Raw genomic sequence first — 24790 nt, forward strand, 5'->3', positions numbered from 1 at the left:
TATTGTGATATATTATTGCAATTTAAAATAATTGGTTTTCAATCATTTTAAATTAGTCAGTAATTTGGAGTCAGTCTTTTTTTTTTCTTTTTTTTTAATAAATCAATAATTTTATTCAGCAAGGATGTATTAAATTGATAAAAAAAAATGATAGTAAAAGAGATTTATATTATTTGAAAATATGTTTTTATTTTGAATAAATTCAGTTCTTTTGAACCTTTTATTCATCAAATATATTAGGGAACAGAACTGTTTCCAACACTCATAATAAATCATCAGAATATTAGAATGATTTCTGAAGGATCATGAGATACACTGGATGTCACATGTGACATTGAAGACTGGAGTAACTATCATGACAATTCAGCTTTGCATCACAGATATAAATGATAATTTAAAGTATAATAAATTGAAAACCAAATATTTTAAATTGTAATATATCACAATATATATATCACAATATATAAAATCAAAATCAAATAAATGCAGGCTTTTATGAGCAGAAGAAACTTCTTTCAAAAACATTACAAATAGTAATGTGTCCAAACTTTTGGCCTGTACTGTATATTAAATTAAAATATAATTCTCTCTTTATTCTCAATTGTCTCTTTGGCACTGATAAGAAAAAAACAAGGCCGTTGTGTTCATCGACCTCTAGGGGTTAATGCTTTAGAACCATTCACAATGACCATAATGCATGGATTTCTATCATCAAAATCATGGGTGCCGGAACAATTGGGTGGGCCAAGACCCACCCACGTTTTAAAGGGATAGTTCGACCAAAAAAATAAAACAAAAACAAAAATTAGAATTAGACCCCATTGACATGCATTAAACGAGCAACAGTTGGAGTTAAAACATTTAATTCGTGTTTTACAGAAGAAGAAGAAGAAGAAGAAGAAGAAGAAGAAGAAGAAGAAGAAGAAGAAGAAGATGATGAAGATGAAGATGATGAAGAAGAAGAAGAAGAAGAAGAAGAAGAAGAAGAAGAAGAAGAAGAAGAAGAAGAAGAAGAAGAAGAAGAAGAAGAAGAAGAAGAAGAAGAAGAAGAAGAAGAAGAAGAAGAAGAAGAAGAAGAAGAAAAACACACCTACATCTTTGGTGCCCTGGGGGTAAGCAGATAAACATAAACTTTAAATTTTGGGGTGAACAAATGATATTTTAAGACAAATGATATTGGACCCACTCATCGTCTTACCATCAATAATTCTGTTCACCTACCACAAACCAATAAACACTTTATTATTAAACACATGGTAGAGGCGTTATTTACTTTTTTCTAATGTTTTTTTTTTATATTTTTTGTTAAAAATAACTGCCTTTCTGATCTGATATGTGATATGGAAAGGGAGTAGAGCGAGTTCGGCAAAAGGTGGATTCGAACCTTAGGTCGAAAAACCTTCTGCCATACATCTTAAATGTCACCAAATATTTTACAGTGGCAATAGTGTAGGGGACACCATTGCCATTACAAATGATTTGGTGACTTTTGTAAATTTGTCTGGCCCTACCAGATGTTTAGTAAACAATTAAGACTATTTAAATAATGTAAATTGCATCTTCTCCAGTAAAAATTTAGGTGAGACCCACCCACATTTTTTTAGCTTCCGATGATCACAATAAATGACTTTATCTGTCACATTAATCAAACAATGACAGCTTAAATCTAAATTTTTATCGCTCGCACAACATGCTAGCATTTCACTAGCCTGTCAGCGTGCCATCTGTGCTTGCCATCTTATTTCTCTCACACGCTCACGCCATTTACGAGTCCATTCAAACAACAGTGGTAAGAAAAATCAACAAACACGGTAAGTCATGTCGTCATCTCCTGTTATTGACAAAGCAGCTTCAACAGTGTTAACAGGAAAATAATGCAACACAACTTTATTCAGCTGTACAGCCACTCCGATGAAAATGGTGATGTTATCCAGCTAATTTAAATTATCATAGAGTCTCAATGCGGGCAGATCGGTAATATAGCATCAGAGCGGTGCTCCTCAGATTCCGTGAGGGAAAGCATGCAGCCATCGGAGACATCACCAAGATGTTCAATTCAATATGGCTGGAGGAACGAGAGGTCCATGTGCATCGGTTTCTATGGAGAGACTCACCGGAGGATGAGATTGAGGATTATGCTGTTGTGAGAGTGAACATGGGGGACAAGCCAGCTGGGTGTATTGCACAGGTTGCCATGCGAGAGACCGCAAAGTTGCCCCAGTTCTCTGAGATGAAGGAGGAAAGAAGGGTCATCGAGGAGGACTCCTACGTCGACGACCTCCTCACGTCCCACAATGACCCACACTACCTAGACAAGATCCAAGAGGGAGTGGAGAAGATCCTGAAAGGAGGTTGCTTCTACCTCAAGCCTTGGGTCCGGTCCGGTCAAAGTGGGAGGTGGGACGGGACCGAGTCTAAGCCGGTGACTCTGACATTGCCCAACCAACTAAGGGAAGAAGATAACAAAGCCTTGGGGGTTGGTTATCTTGTGCAAGAGGACAAACTCTTTGTGATGGTCTCTATCAACTTCTCCAGAAAGAAAAAGAAAATGAGAACTGAGATCGATCTCACTGAAGAAGAAGTGGAAGTAAAGACACCAAACCCACTCACTCGTCGTGTTTTACTGAGCTAGATCGCCGGGCTCTATGACCCGATCGGGTTAGTAACACCTGTGAAACAGAAAGGAGTGATCCTTGTGAGAAGAGCCTTCCAGGAAGCTGGTAAGCTTACTAAAGACACCTGGGATGAACCTCTGTCTGGCGAGCTCAGAGAAAAAGCAATTGAACTGTTCAAGGAGTATGTTCATCTGAGTAGCATCAAGTTCCACAGAAGCCTCACACCCTCTGACTGGAAGGGTAAACCCTGGGGAATCACGTTTTCTTACGGGAGCTGTGAGTCCTATGGCGCTGTACTATACTTGCGGTGGGAGATGTCAGGTGGTGTGGTCGTCCGGCTAGTAGAGTCAAAGGCCAAGTTAACCCCTCTCAACCAGAAAGGTGACGCAGTCAAGGCTGAGATATGCGGGGCTGTCTTTGCCACGCGTCTAAAGGGCTTTGTATTAAAGCATGGACGATTGGACGTGGAGAAGTGGTACCACTTCATTGACAGTCAGACGGTGCTGGGAGCCATCCAGAGAGAGAGTTACGGATTCCAGATATTCTTTGCGAACCGGGTCGGAGAGATTCAGAAGGCTGGACCCGTAACTGACTGGTGGTGGATACAGGCGAGGTCAACGTCGCTGATCTAGTCACAAGGGGGTGCTCTCCTGATCTGCTGGGTGAGGATTCTGTGTGGCAGAAAGGTCCCGAGTTCCTGTCCAGTCCAGTCAAGGATTGGCCCATGAAGTCTGCTTCTGAAGTGGCAGCTGATGCTAGGGAGGTAGTGAGTAGACTCCAAAGAAAGGCCTTTTCAGCAGTTCTCACCAGAGCTCAAGCCAAGAAATTGCTACACCCTAACAGTCCTGGTAGTGAAGATCCAATAGTCACAGGTGGTGTTAGCGGGGCTCCAGCATCCTCAGAAAATGGGATGAAATTTACTGAGACTAAGGAGAAGGAAACTCTGTGGGGAGCCACGCTAATGGTGGATTCTACAAGGTGCAGTTCTCTCGCTAAGCTTTGTGGAGTAGTCGGGTATGTCCGCAGAGCTGTGAAAAAGTGGTTGGCCCGTGTAGGCAGGGCAACTATACCAGCAAAGTGGGAGGCAGTATTGATAGTAAATGAACGCAGAGCTGCATTCCATGACCTGTGCTTAGCCGCCCAAAAGGGAGTTACGTTTCCTGTGACGACGCTAAACAGACTCGTTGTCTGCAGAGATGTGGCTTCAGGGCTCCTAAAATGTTATGGTAGAGTCCAGGCCATGACCCATGAGAAGACCGGTGTGCCCCTAGTTCCCTACAGTGCGTGGATCAGCACCCTTCACACGAGAAGCCCATGAAGCTAACCACGAAGGTGTTGCTGGCACAGTCCTCCGTGTGAGATCTAAGGCATGGGTGGTGATGGGACCAAGGATTGCCCGAAATGTCATTGACTCTTGTATGCACTGTCGAAAGGCCAAAGCAAAAATGTGCAAGCAGGTGACGAGTGAGCTCCCCCTCGAACGAACTGAACCAGCCGCTCCCTTTGAGTTTACAACATTGGACCTTTTCGGTCCCTATGTTGTTAGAGATAATATAAGGCGGAGAACGAAGATGAAAATCTGGGGTGTGGTGTTCAGTTGTATGGCTTCAAGAGCAGTACATGCTGACATTGTGGAAGATCTGTCGACAGAAGGATTCCTAAATGCGTACCAGCGCTTCACAGCTCTCAGGGGTCACCCAAGGAAGCTCTGGTCAGATCAAGGGACCAACTTTGTGGGCGCCAGGCCAGTATTACAGGAGCTTTATGAGTTCCTAAGTAACATTGACAAGGATCAGGTCCAGAAAAAGGCGGTAGCCATGGGAACCGACTGGATGTGGTCATTTCACCCGGCAGACTCTCCCCACCGAAATGGGGCAGCTGAAGCAGCTGTCCGTGTAATCAAGAGAGCCTTAAGCAGTGTTGACCAAAAAGGTGGCAGCGCTGGAGTTCCAGACCCTCCTGTATTTGGCTGCTAACCTGTCAAATGAGAGACCAATTGGTGCTAGAGCCCAGATACAAGACGAGACTGTGGAAGTCATCACTCCCAACTCTCTTCTGCTCGGTCGCGCAGGACCCAATGGGGACTCTCGAGGGTTTAAGTATCCAACTTACCCCGTTGTGCGTCTGAGAGCAATCCAGATCGAGGTCGACAAGTTTTGGAAGCGGTGGAGCCAGCTGGCGGGTCCAGGCCTCTACATCCGTCAGAAATGGCACGCGCCTGCTAGAAACGTTGCAGCGGGGGATCTGGTGTGGTTAGCTGATCAGAACGTACTGAGGGGCCAGTTCAGACTGGGTCGAGTTGTGGAGGTGTGTCCTGATGGGAAGGGTGTAGTACGAGATGTGAGGGTGAGAACATGCCGAAGCTGTCCAGATTTCAGCGGGCAGCCCAAGAGAAACCAAGCTGTGGAGAACTATCCCTCTACCATCCTCCACAGGGACGTTAGGAGGTTGGTGGTTCTGCTTCCAGTGGAGGAGCAGTAAAAATCTTCCCCACCATGGTGTGTTTCGGTTGATAAAGGATTCCCCACCATGGTGTGTTTCGGTTGATAAAGGATTCCCCACCATGGTGTGTTTCGGTAAAGTATAGGATCCCCACCATGGTGTGTTTCGGTAAGGGATCAAGGCCCTCCCCACTACCATCCTCCCGGGAGCTGGTGGTGTGTTTCGGATTAGGAGGTCATAATGTCATCAAGGACAACATGTGATGATGGACATTAGATCTACATTGAAGAGATAGTTATTCATGTTGTGACAGTATGCAATGTTATATGCATGTGAATGGGGAGAATGTCATATCTAGAAGTTCAACTGTTTTGGTTATAGTGGCCTACTTGGATTCCTGAATCAGTAGACCAAGTGGGAGGTGTAGAACTATAGAAAGTAGCTTAGTAAAGAACTGGACAGTGAAGCCGCCACGGACACACCTTTCGGGGAAAACTCTTCACAATTTAATGCCACAAAGGCCTTTAGATTAGACTGTGCAAATATGATGTGGATATGATTAAATCTCTAGGAGGAGTTTGTTAAAGTACAACGTCTGGCAATGGCAAAAATGCACCAATTTACCAAAGAAAATTCAAAATATCTCACTTCTTGTTGGTTTTTCAGATTTGACGCCCAGGGTCTTTTTTGTAGGTATTGGGCTGTTGAATGCGTCTACTGAATTTTCATACTCATACATGAAACGTAGTACGAATGACGCTTAATTTTAATTTTGTAGGTGGCGCTATCGAACCATTTTGCCACACCTAATTCTGAAACCCTTATTAGATGTAAATTTTCACCACTTCTGGTGTGTGCAAAGTTTCATGAGTTTTCATGCGTGTTTAGGCCCTCAAAAATGTAATTCATTTGGGAGAAGAAGAATGATGGACTGAGCAATTACAATAGGGTCCTCACACCACAGGCCTAAATATTTGACTTCCTGTTGGTCGGAGCTAATGACTGCAAATTAGAAAGTTGTCCGGCTCAAAGAGAACAATACAGGTCCTTCTAAAAAAATAGCATATTGTGATAAAGTTCATTATTTTCCATAATGTAATGATAAAATTTAAACTTTCATATATTTTAGATTCATTGCACACCAACTGAAATATTTCAGGTCTTTTATTGTTTTAATACTGATGATTTTGGCATACAGCTCATGAAAAATTCCTATCTAAAAAAGTTAGCATATTTCATCCGACCAATAAAAGAAAAGTGTTTTTAATACAAAAAAAGTCAACCATCAAATAATTATGTTCAGTTATGCACTCAATACTTGGTCGGGAATCCTTTTGCAGAAATGACTGCTTCAATGTGGCGTGGCATGGATGCAATCAGCCTGTGGCACTGCTGAGGTGTTATGGAGGCCCAGGATGCTTCGATAGCGGCCTTAAGCTCATCCAGAGTGTTGTGCCTTGCGTCTCTCAATTTTCTCCTCACAATATCCCACAGATTTTCTATGGGGTTCAGGTCAGGAGAGTTGGCAGGCCAATTGAGCAAAGTAATACCATGGTCAGAAAACCACTTACCGGTGGTTTTGGCACTGTGAGCAGGTGCCAGGTCGTGCTGAAAAACAAAATCTTCATCTCCATAAAGCTTTTCAGCAGATGGAAGCATGAAGTGCTCCAAAATCTCCTGATAGCTAGCTGCATTGACCCTGCCCTTGATAAAACACAGTGGACCAACACCAGCAGCTGACATGGCACCTCAGACCATCACTGACTGTGGGTACTTGACTCTGGACTTCAGGCATTCCCTTCTCCCCAGTCTTCCTCCAGACTCTGGGGTCCGGTCACCTCTTCTCGTTGTGCAGCGTTTTTTTGCCACACTTTTACCTTCCCACAGACTTCCCACTGAGGTGCCTTGATACAGCACTCTGGGAACAGCCTATTCATTCAGAAATTTCTTTCTGTGTCTTACCCTCTTGCTTGAGGGTGTCAATGATGGCCTTCTGGACAGCAGTCAGGTCTTACCCATGATTGCACTTTTGAGTAATGAACCAGGCTGGGAGTTTTTAAAAGCCTCAGGAATCTTTTGCAGGTGATATGCTAATTTTTTTAGATATGATTTGTGGGTTTTCATGAGCTGTATGCCAAAATCATCAGTATTAAAACAATAAAAGACCTGAAATATTTCAGTTGGTGTGCATTGAATCTAAAATATATGAAAGTTTAACTTTTATCATTACATTATGGAAAATAATGAACTTTTATCACAATATGATAACTTTTTGAGAAGGACCTGTACAGATTTTGGTGAGTGAAGATAAAACTAGCATCCACAGTGTCTTGACTTGACATGCTGACCAAGTTTGGCACTGACCGGGTCAATTGCCTAGGAGGAGTATATCAAATTCCAGAGCATGCGTTTTCTAAATAACCCATAATAGCTCACTTCCTGTTGGGCTGACGCATAACTTAGAGCACGAAAGTTGTTTGGCCTGGTGAGATCTATATGTGTACCGAGTTTCATACATCTACGTGCAAGTGTGTTTGATATATGGACCAAGTTTTCACACCCCAATTAAGGGGGCGCTGTCGAGCCTAAGGTACCAGGGTACCAGCTTTGGTCCGGCCCTGATGGCCGCAGATATGTGTGCAAAGTTTCAAGAGTTTTCGAGCATAATAAGGGCCCCGGAAGTGCCCAAATAGTCAAAAAAACAAAATTGTCCTTAGAAGAACAATAGGGCTCTGCGCTCTTTCAGGGCTTGGGCCCTAACAAGTGCTCTTATCATCTGACCGTGGTTGTATCTCTATTAGCATTACTCAATCTTAGTGTTGAATTTGATACTGTTGACAACAGCATTCTTTTGAATAGACTCAAAAATTATGATGGCATTAGTTGAATTACATTGGCATGGTTCAATTCATACTTTTCTGACCGTTATCAGTTGGTAGCCATAAATGAAGGAGTGTCATTTCGATCACAAGTTCAGTATGGAGTATCGCAAATGCTCAGTACTAGGACTGTTGCTTTTCACCCTGTACATGTTAATAAAGTAGTATAACTAATATTTTTTTACAAAAGAAATTAATTTAAAAAAAATATCTAGAGATGCTGTACAGCCAAAACAGGATCTTGTCCATTTATTTCCTATTATAACTGTAAAACTGCTTTGAAGCAATCTGTATTATAAAAAGCGCTATATAAATTAAGGTGATATGACTGTTTAATATCAGTGGTGTGGTCGATGAAAAGAGAGCTTTTTGTTTATTTTGATTGTGTTTGTGATTGTGTCTCTTCAGAAAACTAACAGAGTTTTCTAACAAATAATCGAAAAATGCTCGATTCAAATGGATTAACAATGTCTTTATGATAGTCAAAGTTTTGATAAAAAATTCCAGGTTTCGATAAAAATATCTTCATTTGTATTTTGAAGTTGAACAAAAGCGTTATGAGTTTGGAAGGATTTAAGTGTGAGTAATTGTTGACAGAATTTTATTTTGGGTGAAACACCTTTAAAAAACAAAAAGCTAACTTCTAACAGTGTTTACACAGGACATGCGGCAAAATACAATAGAACCCATTAAAATCAGTGATGAGTGAGCACTGGATGCGGTGTGGCATGCAGTGTTAATTTCGTTGATGAATAATGTGTGTCAATTTTCGTCAACAACTTTATTTCACAGACGAAAACGAGATAACTAAATAAAAAAAAATAGTGTTGGATGACAAAATCTATGATGGAAATTTACTTTAATTTTCGTCAACAAATAAAAATAATTAGGGAAGAGATCCAGTCAGAACTGATGTCCAGTGTAACAGCACATTTTAACTGTAATGTGCGGATCTAACCATGGGGAAATCATAGGAGGGAACTGTTGCGGGTTCTACAGGCTCACGCATCTCCAATGCAGCACTTCAGAATGGTTCATTCAATGAATAGCGCACATTTATGCCAGGCAATTGTTTATGAACTAATGCTGATGAATAATGACAACGACTACGATGTTTATATAGTAATATGTTTTGGAAGGTTGTGACAATGGATATTTTATCTCCCTCATCTATCTTGAATGAGCATCCTGCAACTGCAAAAGTAAGGCGCAAGCATTTCAAAATAAGAGTCAATGTGTATTTCGAGAAGTTGTTTATAGTTAAAAGTCACGCATTATATATTTTTGTTTAAACAATACACTGTATTTAATTGCATGCCCATTTAATTTATAGTCAGAATGAAAGACCAGTATTTGATACATGTTCAATAAAGTATCAGGGTTATAATAGTTAACTAAAACCATTAAAAAAATCTTCCTTCTTTACTTATTTAATAAATGTTAACTGAAATAAAAAAAAAACTAAATAAATAAACAAACTTATTTGAAGCTTTAGCTTAACCTGATATAGCCTTCTAACTAAAACAGAAATACAAAGTTATAAAAACTATATACAGATGTTTTTTTGTTTTTTTAAACCAACAGTGAATTGAACTCTGTTTTGTGTAATTGTAATGTCAACAACACAATAATGTCAAAATGTCAGTTATGTAATGCTTAAATGCTCAATTAATGCAATACAATACAACTAAATTCATTTGATTTTTGGACACTAAATCTACTGTGGATTTACTCGACTAAAATCTTATAATATTTAGATGACTAAACTAAAAACAATTCAGGTAGCTAAATATGACTAAAACTAAGGGTGCGTTCACACTTGTAGTTCGGTTCGTTTGGTTAGTTTGGTCCGGACCAAAAAACAAAAACAAACATAATAGTCCTGGTCCGCTTAGCGTTCACACGGGCATTTTTAACAGCGAACCTAAAGTTACCGAACCAAAGGCACAGGGAGACGGTCACAACCTGATTGGTCGGCTTATATGACGTAGGAGCTCGTTTACCGAACATTCAAAACAATGCTGTGTGCGGATTACACGCGCGGGCATTTTATGCGTGTACATATGGCATTATTTTTTACCAGAGAACTCATGAAGAGCTCATGAAATGTTCACAACATTCAAAACAACGCTGTGTGCTGGATTAAACGCGATCGTTTTATGCGTGTAACACATATTGCATTATTTTTTACCAGAGAACTCATGAAGAGCTCATGAAATGTTCAAAACAACGCTGTGTGCTGGATTAAACGCGGTCATTTTATGCGTGTACATGTGGCATTATTTTTACCCACTGAGAAGTCATGAAGAGCTCATAAAATGTTCAAAACATTCAAAACAGCAGCAGGATTTCCTCCGTTGTGCAGAAAAGAGACGGCCGTTCTGTCGTCTGTACCGGCTAATAATGGGCAACACAGGAACTTTGATGAGAAGAGCCAGGTATGCTTTTTGTGTGTTTTTTCTAGCATTTTCGAAACATGCTCGTCTGACCAAATATTGATGAGGCTCTTCCTCGTTGCTCTACGTTTGCCCTCTAACGTTAAAATTACTCATTTTGGATAACGTACACCGATCTTTCCGCGTCGTCAAATCAGCTGCATTATGCGTGGCATCTTGTGACATTACGTCCGGTTTTTGGTCCGTTTACATGTCTTTGGTCCGTGTTGCGTTCATATATCATTCGAACCGCACCAGAGTTCGTTTGGAAGCGGACCGAGACCCATCTTTTTAGCGGTCTCGGTCCGCTTGTTTGGTGCGCACCAGAGTTCGGGTGGCAGCGTTCACATATGTTCAAATGAACCGCACTAACCGAGCAACCGCACCAGGGTTCGTTTTAATCGAACCAAACATGACAAGTGTGAACGCACCCTAAATGGCATTTTAGTCAAAACACTATGATTAAACTAAATAAAAATTTGCTGCCCAAATTAACACTGGTGGCATGGCACAACAATCAATCAATCAATCAACTTTATTTATATAGCGCTTTTACAATCACGATTGTGTCAAAGCAGCTTCACAGTGTCAAACAGGATAATATTGCGACAAAATTAGATTTGGCTGTACAGTCGTACTGGAGAAAACAGTGATGTTATCAGCTTATTTTAATTTATCATATAGCGACAATGTTGGCAGATCAGTATTATAGTTTATAGAATTAAATAAGACCTAATTCATACATTTTATTTGTATAATAAGTTGAATAACTTTAATCATATTTTTAGTGTCCCCCAAGCCAAAGGCGACAGTGGCAAGGAACCAAAACTCTGTCGGGGCATGATGGAGAAAAATAAACCTTGGGAGAAACCAGACTCAGTCGGGGTGCCAGTTCTCCTCTGGCCTATTAACACACCATGTAAGATTATTATTCTGGCAACTTTACAGGTCAGAAATCACATTAGATTGGAATATTCAAAATTTCAGGGTATCATGGAAGAGACGGATTTACAACAACACAATGCAACGCGACAAATCTCTGAAAGTAAACTATCGATGCTCCATTCTATTTCTGACATACTTCAAGCACCTGCGCTAAACGTCTGACAAGTAGGAGAAATGGATTTGCAACAGCCACTTAGACAATGTGGTTTAAGGTAGCATCATAAATGAAATGGCCCCTTATAATAGAGTACTATTATTATTAGGCAAAATAATAATTTTTAATTACACCTAACTATTGCTACTGATATCCCATTATTCAGTTTCCAATATCGCCATCTATTCCTGTCCTATTACCGGTTATACTGACTGCAACAAATCCAGAAAGTCAGCCCTCATGCCAGTCACTCTCCCACCCAAACTTGTCCTCATACTTCCCGGTAAATGACTGTTACAGAAATCAGTAAGATATTCCTTCCAAAAGTCAAGAAAAAAAAATCCATGAGGAAAAAAAACATGGATTTAAACACAAGACGCAGTAAACACACACATTCTCTGCTTTTACTCACTCAATCATATCCTCACCTCAGTGTGACCCTGTATTGAGAGGAATTATATTTCAGATTGGAACTTATATTTCTATTTGTTGTAATGTTTTGTATTTTTTTCCATCAATATAATAGGATTATTATATTATTATGAAGAATAATTTGACCATTAAAAAAAGATGAAACGTTCTAAAATTATGTTTGGCACAAATGTAAAAACCAGTTCACAAAAGAATCAATAACTAATAAAGAGTAACTAATAACATCTGGGGGAAAGTCTATGCCAGGGTACTGGAGAGGAGAATTCGGCCAATAGTGGAACCTCGGCTTCAGGAGGAACAGTGTGGTTTTCATCCCGGTCATGGAACACTGGATCAGCTCTATATACTTTCTAGGGTTCTGGAGGGTTCATGGGAGTTTGCCCAACCAGTCCACATGTGTTTTGTGGATTTGGAGAAGGCATTCGACTGTGTTCCTCGTGGCACCCTGTGGAGGTTGCTCTGGGAATATGGGGTCCGGGGCCCCCTGCTTAGGTCTTTTCGGTCCATTTACGACCAGAACAGGAGCTTGGTCCGCATTGCAGTTACCGCATTAAGTCAAATTTGTTCCCGGTGCATGTTGGTCTCCGGCAGGGTTGCCCTTTGTCACCGGTTCTGTTCATCATTTTTATGGACAGAATTTCTAGACGCAGCCAAGGGCCAGAGAGTGTCCAGTTTAGGGACCACACGATTTCTTCACTGCTCTTTGCAGATGATGTTGTCGTGTTGGCAACCTTAGACCAGGACCTTCAGCATGCTCTGGGACGGTTTGCAGCCGAGTGTGAAGCGGCTGGGATGAGAATCAGCACCTCCAAGTCTGAGGCCATGATTCTCAGTCGGACAAGTGTGGCTTGCTCACTTCAGGTTGGTGGAGGGTTCTTGCCTCAAGTGGAGGAGTTTAAGTATCTTGGGGTCTTCCAAGAGTGAGGGAAGGATGGAACGGGAGATTGACAGACAGATCGGTGCAGAATTTGGAGTAATGCGGTCGATGTACCGATCTGTCATGGTGAAGAAGGAGCTGAGACGTAAGGCGAAGCTCTCTATTTACCGGTCAATCTACGTTCCTACTCTCACCTATGGTCATGAGCTGTGAGTCATGACCGAAAGGACAAAATCCCGGATAAAGGCGGCTGAAATGAGCTTTCTCTGCAGGTGGCTGGGCGCTCCCTAAGAAATAGGGTGAGAAGCTCGGTCACTCGGGAGGAGCTCATAGTAGTCGTTGCTCTTCCACATCGAGAGGAGCCAGATGAGGTGGCTCAGGCATCTATTTCGGATGCCTCCTGGACGCCTTCCCAGGAAGGTGTTCCGGGCACGTCCCACCAGGAGGAGGCCCCGGGGAAGACCCAGGACACACTGGAGGGATTATGTCTCCCGGCTGGCCTGGGAACGCCTCGCGGTTCCCCGGTGGAGCTGGAGAAAGTGGCTAGGGAGAAGGAAGTCTGGGCGTCTCTGCTTAGACTGTTGCCCCCGCGACCAGGCCCCGGATAAACGGAAGATGATGGATGGATGGATGGATGGATGGATGATAACATCTGGGTAACATCTAACAGCACTACAAACCGCCTGCTAAGAAACATGGACGAAACATGTACCTTCGATAAAAATGGGACTAAATAAAATCTGAAAAAGGGGCGTACTCAGTAAATTTATCCTGCAACAAAAAAATTATAAATGACATGCATGAACTGACAAATGTAAATTCCACAAAAAATAAAGAACCAAAAAAAGCAAGAATAAGCCTGCTCACTTCCAGAAACAAGAAAGTTTTGTTATATGTACATACCATTCGCCTAGCGCTTCCAAACATCTCATACGTCCCAGAATTAACTCCGGATCATCTTTGTTCATGTCGATTTTTTTATCGTAGGCCACCAGAGCATCTTCCCACTCATGAAGTTTCTCGTACCAGGTGGCCTGAATCTCCTGTAGAGGAAGAAAAAACATAGAATAATGAATTATAGAAATAACTAAAATGAACCACAAGTTCAGAGCACACATTTCATTCTTAAAGGGAGCAGTAAGAAAAATCAGGGACTAAAATTTATTGTAGAGGGGAGGGGGATGAAAGCGCTCACTCAAAAACCCAAATTACAGTTATTCACAATTGCTAAGACACTAAACCCTATTCTCGGAACCAAATCCTAAGGCTTAAACCCATTTTTGGAATAAATCACTCTTTCTGCAAAACTTAAAACAAGTTCAGGCACCATTTGGAAATCGCATGCATTCTTTTTGCAAAACCCTAAACACATTCTCACTCAGACACATTTTGCACTGTGATGCATGTTGCAAAACGGTGAACACAAGTGGCAAAAGTTAAACACAACTAAAACACAGTTTTGTCAAGGCTGGATCCAGCACATCAGAGATTTTTTTAATTTGCCTAGCAAGAGATATTATTGCCTGTGATGTGGATGAAGTCCTCAGGCTGGACCAACATGAAGATGTGATGTTGAGGCAGAATGCATCTCTCATTGACTTTGGTTTTGCAGTTGCACAACTTTTTGTTTAGTGTACTGTAGCATGCTTTTCATTTAGAGTTTTCTTTGACCTTTTGCATTTGGACTACTGTATTTATACCATATGTTTAATACACAGATATTTTAGATATTATAGTCTAGTCCCACTGGGGACTATTGCGACCCAACTATGCGTTTATTTGTTTTTAAATATTTATTTCTTGACAAATATGAAAAGAGGTCAGCAATTACATGTTGGAGCAATTAAGAATTACAATCAAGTTTTAACAAAGAAAGTCTGTGAAGTTGCAATAGATGTGCAATAGATGTGTAAAAGCAGCAACATATATTCTAAAGCTACATTTCCACCTCAGGAACTTTCCCAGGAACTATGGACTTTGGGTGGAACTGTTTCTCGACACAGGGATCAGGGTCATTTTTCGGAGGGATGGGCTTCATAGAAGCAGGAAGCAAACGAGCCGTTCAAAGGACAGTGGAGACAGCGGTGTGGAATAAAGTTAAAATACGGAGATGTTTAAAAAAAAGAAGTATAAAGACGTTATACTGCGCCCCATAAACACAACCAAGCCTAGAAAAAAAAACACGGAACCATCCCTTTAAGACATGTCCTATGCTTCTGGACTGTCTGTCTGAAGAGCAGGAAACACTTGAGGACAGGAGTACTGTGCATCATACGATGACTCAAAACTTCTTTAAAAATATGTATTACTCACACACACACACACACACACACACACACATACAAAAATAAAGTTTAAACAAATGTGTATAAAACGCTTAGCTAAAAAGAAACAAATTGCTATGATTTTCATGACATGACAATATTTTTTTTAAGCGACATATGACCAATACCTATTTTCACAGGCTTTGTGAAATTCACTTAAGGGCTCATCTTATATAGTCAATGCATGAATAATAAACAGATTAATGAAGGTTTAAAGCGCTTACCAGTTCTCCAAAATGTTTCATGGCATACTCCAGCACTCCTGATGCGGCCTCTGGCTGTTGAAGCTTATTATTGATGCTAAAAAAAAAAAGAAAATGCTATTTTTAGCACAAAAACACTAAATCTATTCAAATACTGCAAATATAATAATGAATAGAAGTTTAGGTAAGCTGTAAACAACAATTAAAATAAATAAATAAAACAAATGAGCCCAAAACACATACTCAGTATGAAGTATAGAGCAGGGGTATTCAATTTAAGCTCCAAGTTGTTTTGATGTGCTGCTCACTTTAAAATGTATGGTAAAATGGTGCCACAGTTGTCTGTTTGTATCACAGTCCAGTTGGAACCCAGCCAGGGTCAAGAACCAGAACATGGTCCACTATTTGAGGATGCCTGGGATAGGCCCATTCAGAGACTTTTGGCACTAGTATAGTATAGTCTTAATTATAACTCTAAAGTTCATTAATACCAGACAATACAGTTTTCTTAAAACAAGCAGAAAAGGGCATTCTACAAATGCAGAGCAAAAATTGTAGACACCAAGTTATAACTCGTACCATTAAATATGGTAAATACCATTAAAAATGGTAGTATCTTCAAGCAAATGAGCAATTATTCAGTAAATTTGCAAATTAAAATTGTTATGTTTATGATGCTTCTAAGACTAATTCAAAAACTTCCCACCTGGAAGCATGTATATAATGCCACTCACATGACTTACATGACTGCCAAACTTGCCAATACATCTACTTTTAAGGGTAAGGGAATCTCAGTGAAAGCAAATTATGCCATGATTCCTAAGCAAAAAAAAAAAAGCATAACTAATAAGTAAAACAATAATATTTGCAATTTATACAAAAAAACTTTGTTACCAACAACACTTAAAAGAAATAGCCATTATGATATTAATGATCAACAATTTAAAAAATAATAATAATAAAAATCCACCTTTTTCCTATTGCGCTTAAAGGCATTTTAGATTATGGGAGGCACTTCCAGTCCAAATAATATATCACTGCCTTAAAGTCACATCGTCTACAATGGGAGTGCAGGAGGAGATGGCATGACTACATGTGATACAGAATAGCATGAAATACCCTTTTATTAGAGAACTGCACAACACAGTGTAAAAACGAAATATTTTCCTTAATGTTGGCTACATATAGCATAAAATGTCAAAGTCTGCAAATACAGTCATGAAACAATGACAACCGCTACTCATCATTGGTCCTAACTATTACGGTGTTCATTACAAAACCGTCATGAAGAAGCATGTGTTCACTATAACATTTTTGTCTTCAATTTTCCCCCATAAATTAATTATGTGACTTTGCCGAGGTGTTAACATAAATCCTCTGGTGACCCAGGTATGTAGGCCTAATGCTTCATGATGGCACTGTTGAAGGATTACAACAATGGCAGAATAAGTAGAGAATGAGTTTTCATCTAGGGACATTATCAGCAAAACTGCATTAATTTTATTTGATTTAAAGTGTTTAAAATTAATGAAATTAACAAAATATTTTTAATTAGCCTAAAATAACACTATTTTTAAAAAAAAATTATGGATATTTTTATATATTTATTCTACAACATGAAAAGGATATTGAATGATATTCAGCAATGTAATGTGCAAGGCACAAATAACATTTATAGTCTATATCTAATATTTTTTCAAGGTCTTTTACCTTTGACAGTGTTAAACATGGTGTCACATGGATGGGAATATGCATGCAAATGATATGCAGATGAGGTGATGCATAGTAAAACCAGAGTAAATCTAGGCGTTGTAAGCTCCATATATGGTGATTTTTGGGGAGGAGAGAGGGTGGGGATGCAAGTACGCACAATCTGCTGCTGGCTGTGATTTATAAAGGGATTTTTGTGCACGTTTTGGCGTACGCATGGTTTTATAAATCAGATTTTTTTTGTCTAGCTTTTGTACATACGTACACTTTTAGGATGAAATCTACGCAAAGTTTTATAAATGAGACCCCAGAACCTTAAATGCAACAGTATTATTGTAGACTTCTTCAGATCCCACAATTTTGTCTCTGAGCTCTGCAGTGTTATTTTGACCTAATGGCTTGGTTTTTGCTCTGATATGCATTTAAAGCTGATAGACCGTAGGTGTGTGGTTTCAAATTAATTGTATTTACCAGAGGTGGACTCCAAAAAAGTTTTTTTTTTTTTTTTTTTTTTTTTTTTTAGGCTTGCCAAAACAAAATCATAAAACAGCAGCAGTTTGAGGAGAGGTAAATGAATGAATGAATGAATGAATGAATGAATGAATGAATGAATGAATGAATGAATGAATGAATGAATGAATGAATGAATGAATGAATGAATGAATGAATGAATGAATGAATGAACTATTCAATAGCTTCGTATGGACAACCCTTTACGATACGATACCTTTATGGTACTACAATAGTACGGTGTTACTACAATAGTAGAAAATGCAGTGTTTTAAAAACCAATTAAATACTACACAGTCAAGTTTGCACCAGAACCAGAGCTGCAACAGCATGTTCATCAGAAGCAGTGGCTTTCCATCATCTGGACTATATTATGGGTAGGACTATCAGCATTAGTGGTCACAATATACTAAAACTGTTGTGCACAGCACAGCTGTGTTCACCTTTGGCTTTGGTATGATGAAATAGTCTGGTTATGATGACTTTCAGAGGCAGACAAAGTATATAGCAGTTAATCTACAGTGCAATAAATAAAAACAATCCAGATGTTTGAATGTTTTCTGTTTCCTCCTCACATGGAACATGATAAAAGACTAAGCCATTCATTCCCAATTCAGCTTAGACAACAGTGCAAGGTCAGTTAGGATTACATAATTGAAGTAGGGTGGACCCAAAACTTCTTGCCAATCTCCTTCATTCCTCTAGTAATATTCATAAAAGGTTTGACATGCAGCTTAGACAATAGTTTCCATTTGATTACTTAAGAGTTCAGTGGCATTTTTCTGACATGCTATTTCTAACACAAGGTACATGTGGATCTCCTTGTGGTCTGACCACAAACACCACTGGAAGAAGTGATATTCCATTATATAATATTATGTAAGCTGTATTATAGCCAGTTCATCATCATAATACACTTTCTGGAAAGGTGGATAGCAGAGGTCAATAATGAGTATGTTTTAGAGGTGAACAGCATAATACTCCCTTACATGACATGGGAAATTAATTAGGAGGATCAGTTAAGTAGAGTACATGGATAAATCCTTCATAATAAATACTGCAGTACTATATAACACACACACACACACACACACACACACACACACACACACACACACACACACACACACACACACACAAACACACACACACACACACACACACACACACACACACACACACACACACACACACACACACACACACACACACACACACACACACACACACACACACACACACACACACACACACACACACACACACACACACACACACACACACACACACACACACACACACACACACACACACACACACACAGCTGGGAAGGAAATAGAGCAAGGACCTCTTGGAATTTACCCATGCTAATTTAATATCCCAGCTCTAGACCATGTGTACACTCTTTTACTGGTGCAAGCAAATTAATGAAGTAAACAGAATGATTTCAAACTCAAACTTTCAAACTTAAAAGGTTTTAATTTTGATATATACATTAAGATTAAATATGTCAGTCCCATGAAATAGAGTTACACAATCAAATTATGTTCAATCATTACCCAGAAGTCACAACATTTTTATATGAATTTAAATTACAAATATGAAATCTATAAATATGAAATCTATATAAAAACAAACAAAAAAAAATTCCTGAGGCATGCTGTTTTAAAGTTTTTACTACAGTGTGGATAAAGCACATTATAATCCCACTTTAAATTGAGTTCTAAATAGTAAAACTCATCTTCTGAGAAAATATTTTCACATGAATAATGATTAATGATGCACACTTGACTCTGTCTAAGCAAATGGCTAAGCATAGCAACATAGTATAATGACAGACGTTGAAGGACTTGCTCAGTGATTGAAAGGTTTAGGTTTGGCCGGTTTGAATAAGTCTGATGACACAGTACTAACAACCGCTGCTGCACACAGGTGTGCTGCTGCTGTTGTGTGCACACAGACAGTAGCCTAGTGATAACCCTTTGGTCTTCCGAATATTATGAAAAATACCACTGTATTTGAAGGATAGAATTTGGAGAAAATGCAGGTATGCAAAACATTTCACTGACTGGGTTTCAGGATAAAATCTATGGAACGTTTTATAGACAAGGCCCCAGGTGTAAACAGTGATGTGTCTCAGCTGACCTCTTGCGACCGCACCCACAAAGCATTTCATTACTAGGCGTATACCTAATCTTAGTTTACTATGGTCTAATAAAAATAAAAATAAAAAAAGAAGTTGTACCAATCTCAACGTGGTTTCAACAAAAAATGTTGAGATTTGAGAATTGGCACATGCCTCACCTATAGGATCAGTATACAAACATACATGACAGTGACATGCTAAGGGTCAGGCTGCAAATGTCTGGCTGAGGATGTGAAGATGATAATCTTGATTCATTTCATGGCAAAATACTCACAGATGTGCCGACTCTGAAAATAAATCATTGCATGATGTTTGGAAATAAGCAAGACACCGACAGGCGATATTACGTCAACGCCTCCAGACTGTTTATGTCATTCATTTGGTAATAAATGCGGGGTGTCAAGAGAATCTTTTGCGCCATCTGTTCTCCTGTGAAAGGTGATGTGAACAGTTACATTGTGAAAGGTTACAAAATCTGCATATACTGAGGGAAAAAAGTTAAGTTTTGATTAGTTAAGGACAAGTTTTGTTTGTTTGAAGAACAGATTAACAATTAAAGCCAAACAATTAAAAGTTCTGTCAAAAGAAACTGTCTTGTCAGCTTCAGAGGGAGACAGCCAGGTAGCTTTGGGACTTGAAAGAAAAAAATGTAATTCTTCAACCTGAGTACATTTTAGTGGTACTAAAAAACGTTAATTAGCAGACACTTGGGGTCTCACGACAGTCTGAAGCACACCAAAACTGCTGGGAAAACATCTGGATGCCTGTCTGTGGCCTATGGCAATCAGACAACATCCTCAATGACTTCAGCTGTGCTAATAGTAACGTTGAGTTGTGGAGCACATTCCTGAATAATATATTTTCTGCAATAAAATCTATTCAAAAACAAATCTGCTTTACTCTTTAAAAAAAAAAAAAAAAAAACTGCATGCAACTGCATGCACATTTCAATGCAACTGATAAAACTTATGTACACAGTGTGTGGATGTGTAAATAAAGCCATGTATGAGGCAGGTACAAAAGGGAAAAGAAGCACAAACAAACAAACAAACAAATAAATAAAGCAGCTGCAAAAAAACTAAACAAAAAACAAAACTGACAAAAATAGCGCACACACAAAAAAAACCCTAAAAAAACTAAATTGCATGCAAAGACCATGTCTAAGATGTTTTGCCATTTGTCTCTTTTTCATACTTTCACCAGACACTTGCAGACTCACACAGCAGTATGACATCGTAAACAGCTTCCTAACACCCTTTTACTTACGTCTTTTCTAAGTGTTATTTTTTTTTTTGGAGCCAGCTCCCTGACATCTGTTTTCTTTTGTTGTCTCAACGAGAGGGAACATAAACCTGTGATCAGCGTTGTCACAATACCAAAATTTCAGTAGTCAGTACCAATACCAGTAAAATTTCATGGTTCTCTGTAACTGTACCATAGAAACTTTTTTAACAGTTAAAAAATATAAAATTAAATGTAAATAACTGACATTAATGATTAAGTAAATAATAGATTAATTTGGATTGAAGCCTTCGAATATGTATAAGTAAGCAAACATTGCATTATAAAGGTTAAGTGAAAAGTTACTAACAAAATAAAAGAACAAAGAAACACATTTCACATTGCATAAAACAAGGCTTTGTTCACATATAAACATTGATTGGCAAAATATATTTAAAAAAAAAAAAAAAAAAAATTGAAGCTCAACCATACTTGCTTGACACGGGAGAAAAAACCTTATTGGCTCTTTTGGAAACTCAAACGTGCTGTTTAACATGAAAAATTACCTCATTGGTTCTCACACGTCATTCAAGCATACTTAGGCTTCCATTTACCTCAAATAATGTGTGCATTGACGAATGTTTATTTGTGAATAAAAAGCTAAATTAAATGTTCATCATATAAACCAATTGTTTTCTCTTCAGAAATTGGTGGATAAAAAAGTGGATAAACCACTCAATTTATATGGATTACTTTTAAAAACTTGGGAATCTGCATAGATATAGGTAATGATTTCGATAACTAGGTTGGACCACATTTGCCGATAACCGTTTAATCGACCGCTAGTTTTTAAAATAGATACTGGATAAAACATAACACTAAGTAAAACAGTGCTGAACTTTATTACAAAAAAAATAAATAAAAAACAGTACTGAACCATGAAAATGTGCTAAATTGCACATGTAAATATTAATATATTAAAATGATAAGTACTAACAGAAAAAAATCTACAGAAAATAACTAAAATATTAAAATATTACAAATTCCATTTGTTAACAAGGATGTATTAGCATTTTTTGCTAGCTTACATGAACTAATGTACATTAAGCATGCATTAATATTTGAGCAATACAATTGTACCTTAATCACTCATGTTAGTTTATAGTGCATAAAGTTAACAGATAAAATGAACAATGAATAATACTTCTACAGTATTTATTAACCTTACTTAATGTTAAAAATTGAATATTATTGTATTATATTAATTGTTATCATTTCATATAAATCCAGTTTGCTTTTTTTGGAACAATTGATGGTTTTCTAATCAAAATAACAAAATATTGAAATTGAATGTTTTTTCTGATTTGTTTATATTTCTGTAGGATGCATGACCATACAGTCTGGTTTCTCACATCACTAGTTGTTACATTGTTTTAACTGCTTGAGGTAACCGTTACTACTAATGTTAGCGTCCTGTCTGCCTCGACGACAAAGTACATACATACTGCTGTTCTTTCCCTGCTAAAGCATTATAATGAATTGGCAACATGTACTGAAGTGTTCTGTATTCATACCGTTTCCCTTTCAGTGTTTTAAATGCGCATCAGATCTGTGCAGCATGCTTTCTGTGAAGCGTGTAGCCTCACATGTTAATGTAAACAACTGCTGCATTCCAGTTCATTTTAATTATGCCCTTCACTCACCAACTTCCCTCTGTCTCATTCACTCGGATGTGTCATTGCTTACATTGCATAAGTGCCCACTACTGGCAGAACATTTGTAATGGGCTGAACTGGAACGCCCTAAGCCCTTGATCACTTGGAATCCACTATGGAGTGTTTATTATTTATTTATTTATTTACCTTTACAAAATTGCTTAATGCAACATTCTATATGCATATAGGTGTGTTTGAGTGATTTTAAATGTTTTTAAAAATAATTAAAATATCATAAGAGTTTTAGGTGGTTGGGTAAATTAAACGCAATATGCGGTGACGTCACAATCGTGTTGCTTTGTTGTATATGAAGCTGCCTGAAGTGTACATATGAAGTAGACTCGCTCCCTCAGTCAAAATCAAAGGAGCAAGGGTCTGTCCATATAAACTTCCCTTGTCCACTTCCCGAAGTGGAACGCACTTCAAAATGGCGGCAGGGATTCCTCCGAGGGGAAGTGCTTAGGGAAGTTTGCAAGTGTAGACAATTAGACAATAGTGGAGTGGAACGAAGCACATGGCAGTGACTTGTTTTTTATTTGGCCCCTAGAGGCCGCTCTCGTGCTATATAATGCCAGGAGACCCTTGTCAGAGCTCTCATAAGCTACTGTGTAATGAGAGTGCATCCTTCTCAGCCACTCCCGCAACGGACGCAAACTGGAAAAACTATTGGTATTGATTTTTGCAGAGAAGCGATTGTTCCACCAATCAGCTATTGGTGCCGATTAATAAAACAGATGAAACGGTCGACCTCTAATTGCTTATACTTTGTTGGTTATAATGAAAGGATTTGCGAGCACACATAACCTGTGATTAACAAGTGGCAAGTGGTATTGAGTGGTCCTGATGGATGACCTGACTACCTTAAATATCTGATGTTAGCTGACTATGCGATTTGTATTATATTAGAATTGTGCATTTCTGACATATGGACAGTACTTGGACACGGTCACATCTGACTACAAATATTTCTAAAAGTATAATGTAGAAACATGCATTCGCTGTAGCTGGTTTGAAAAAAATATGTATTGTGAATTGAACTAATTCACAGCTCCATGATGGTTTGCTACATGTGTTAGAAAGAAAATAACTTATAAATCCCAATCTTGTTTTTAATAATGCCGGTTACACACTGCATGATTTTAAAAGTCAGATGACTGCGTTTACACTTGGCATTAACATGCGATCACATCAAGCATATGGGATCATTATGCCCATTTCAAACATTCTACATTTGCAGTGCTTTTTTTTTACATACCCATCTTTACTTACCATCAGAGCTTTCACACCGTATGCAGATGCGGTCCAGACGGTTCCAGGAGCAGTGCGTATACAGTGTATACAGCAGTGCAGCGATCGTTTCCACACCAAGTCAATTTTTTGCTGTGCTACACGCGCTGAATTAAATCTAAAGTACTAGGCTACACAAATATAAAGTATAAAGTGATGAATTTAAAAAAAAACATTGTTTAAATGTAGTGTGTTTAAAGAGTTACTTCAGCAATTTAGCATTAAGCTTTGAATCAGTAGAATTCCTGTAGGCGTGCAAAAAGATTCGGCCCCTTTACTTTCAGTGCAGCAAACTCTCTCCAGAAGTTCAGTGAGGATCTCTGAATGATCCAATGTTGACCTAAATGACTAATGATGATAAATAGAATCCACCTGTGTGTAATCAAGTCTCTGTATAAATGCACCTGCACTGTGGTAGTCTCAGAGGTCCGTTTGAAGCGCAGAGAGCATCATGAAGAACAAGGAACACAGGCAGGTCCGAGATACTGTTGTGGAGAAGTTTAAAGCCGGATTTGGATACAAAAAGATTTCCCAAGCTTTAAACATCCCAAGGAGCACTGTGCAAGCGATAATATAAAAATGGAAGGAGTATCAGACCACTGCAAATCTACCCAGACCTGGCCGTCCCTCTAAACTTTCAGCTCATACAAGGGGAAGACTGAACAGAGATGCAGCCAAGAGGCCCATTATCACTCTGGATGAACTGCAGAGATCTACAGCTGAGGTGGGAGACTCTGTCCATAGGACAACAATCAGTCGTATACTGCCCAAATCTGGCCTTTATGGAAGAGTGGCAAGAAGAAAGCCATTTCTTAAAGATATCCATAAAAAGTGTTGTTTAAAGTTTGCCACAAGCCACCTGGGAGACACACCAAACATGTGGAAGAAGGTGCTC

At 38.9% G+C, this 24790-nt stretch overlaps 1 protein-coding gene across 4 annotated transcripts in view; it reads right to left on the bottom strand.

Moving 5' to 3' along the window:
- mtor (mechanistic target of rapamycin kinase) overlaps positions 1 to 24790 on the bottom strand; it is a 301563-nt gene that overhangs the window by 113408 nt on the left and 163365 nt on the right. For all 4 annotated transcript variants that reach the window (XM_067413178.1, XM_067413177.1, XM_067413180.1 and 1 more), the window contains exons 29-30: positions 15328 to 15403; positions 13683 to 13822 (exon numbers count right to left, since the gene is read on the bottom strand). In XM_067413178.1, the coding sequence (XP_067269279.1) occupies positions 13683 to 13822; positions 15328 to 15403 (216 nt within the window). The remainder of the gene's footprint in view (positions 1 to 13682; positions 13823 to 15327; positions 15404 to 24790) is intronic.

The sequence above is a fragment of the Pseudorasbora parva genome, chromosome 13 (assembly GCF_024679245.1).
Source record: "Pseudorasbora parva isolate DD20220531a chromosome 13, ASM2467924v1, whole genome shotgun sequence".
Taxonomy (NCBI): Eukaryota; Metazoa; Chordata; class Actinopteri; order Cypriniformes; family Gobionidae; genus Pseudorasbora; species Pseudorasbora parva.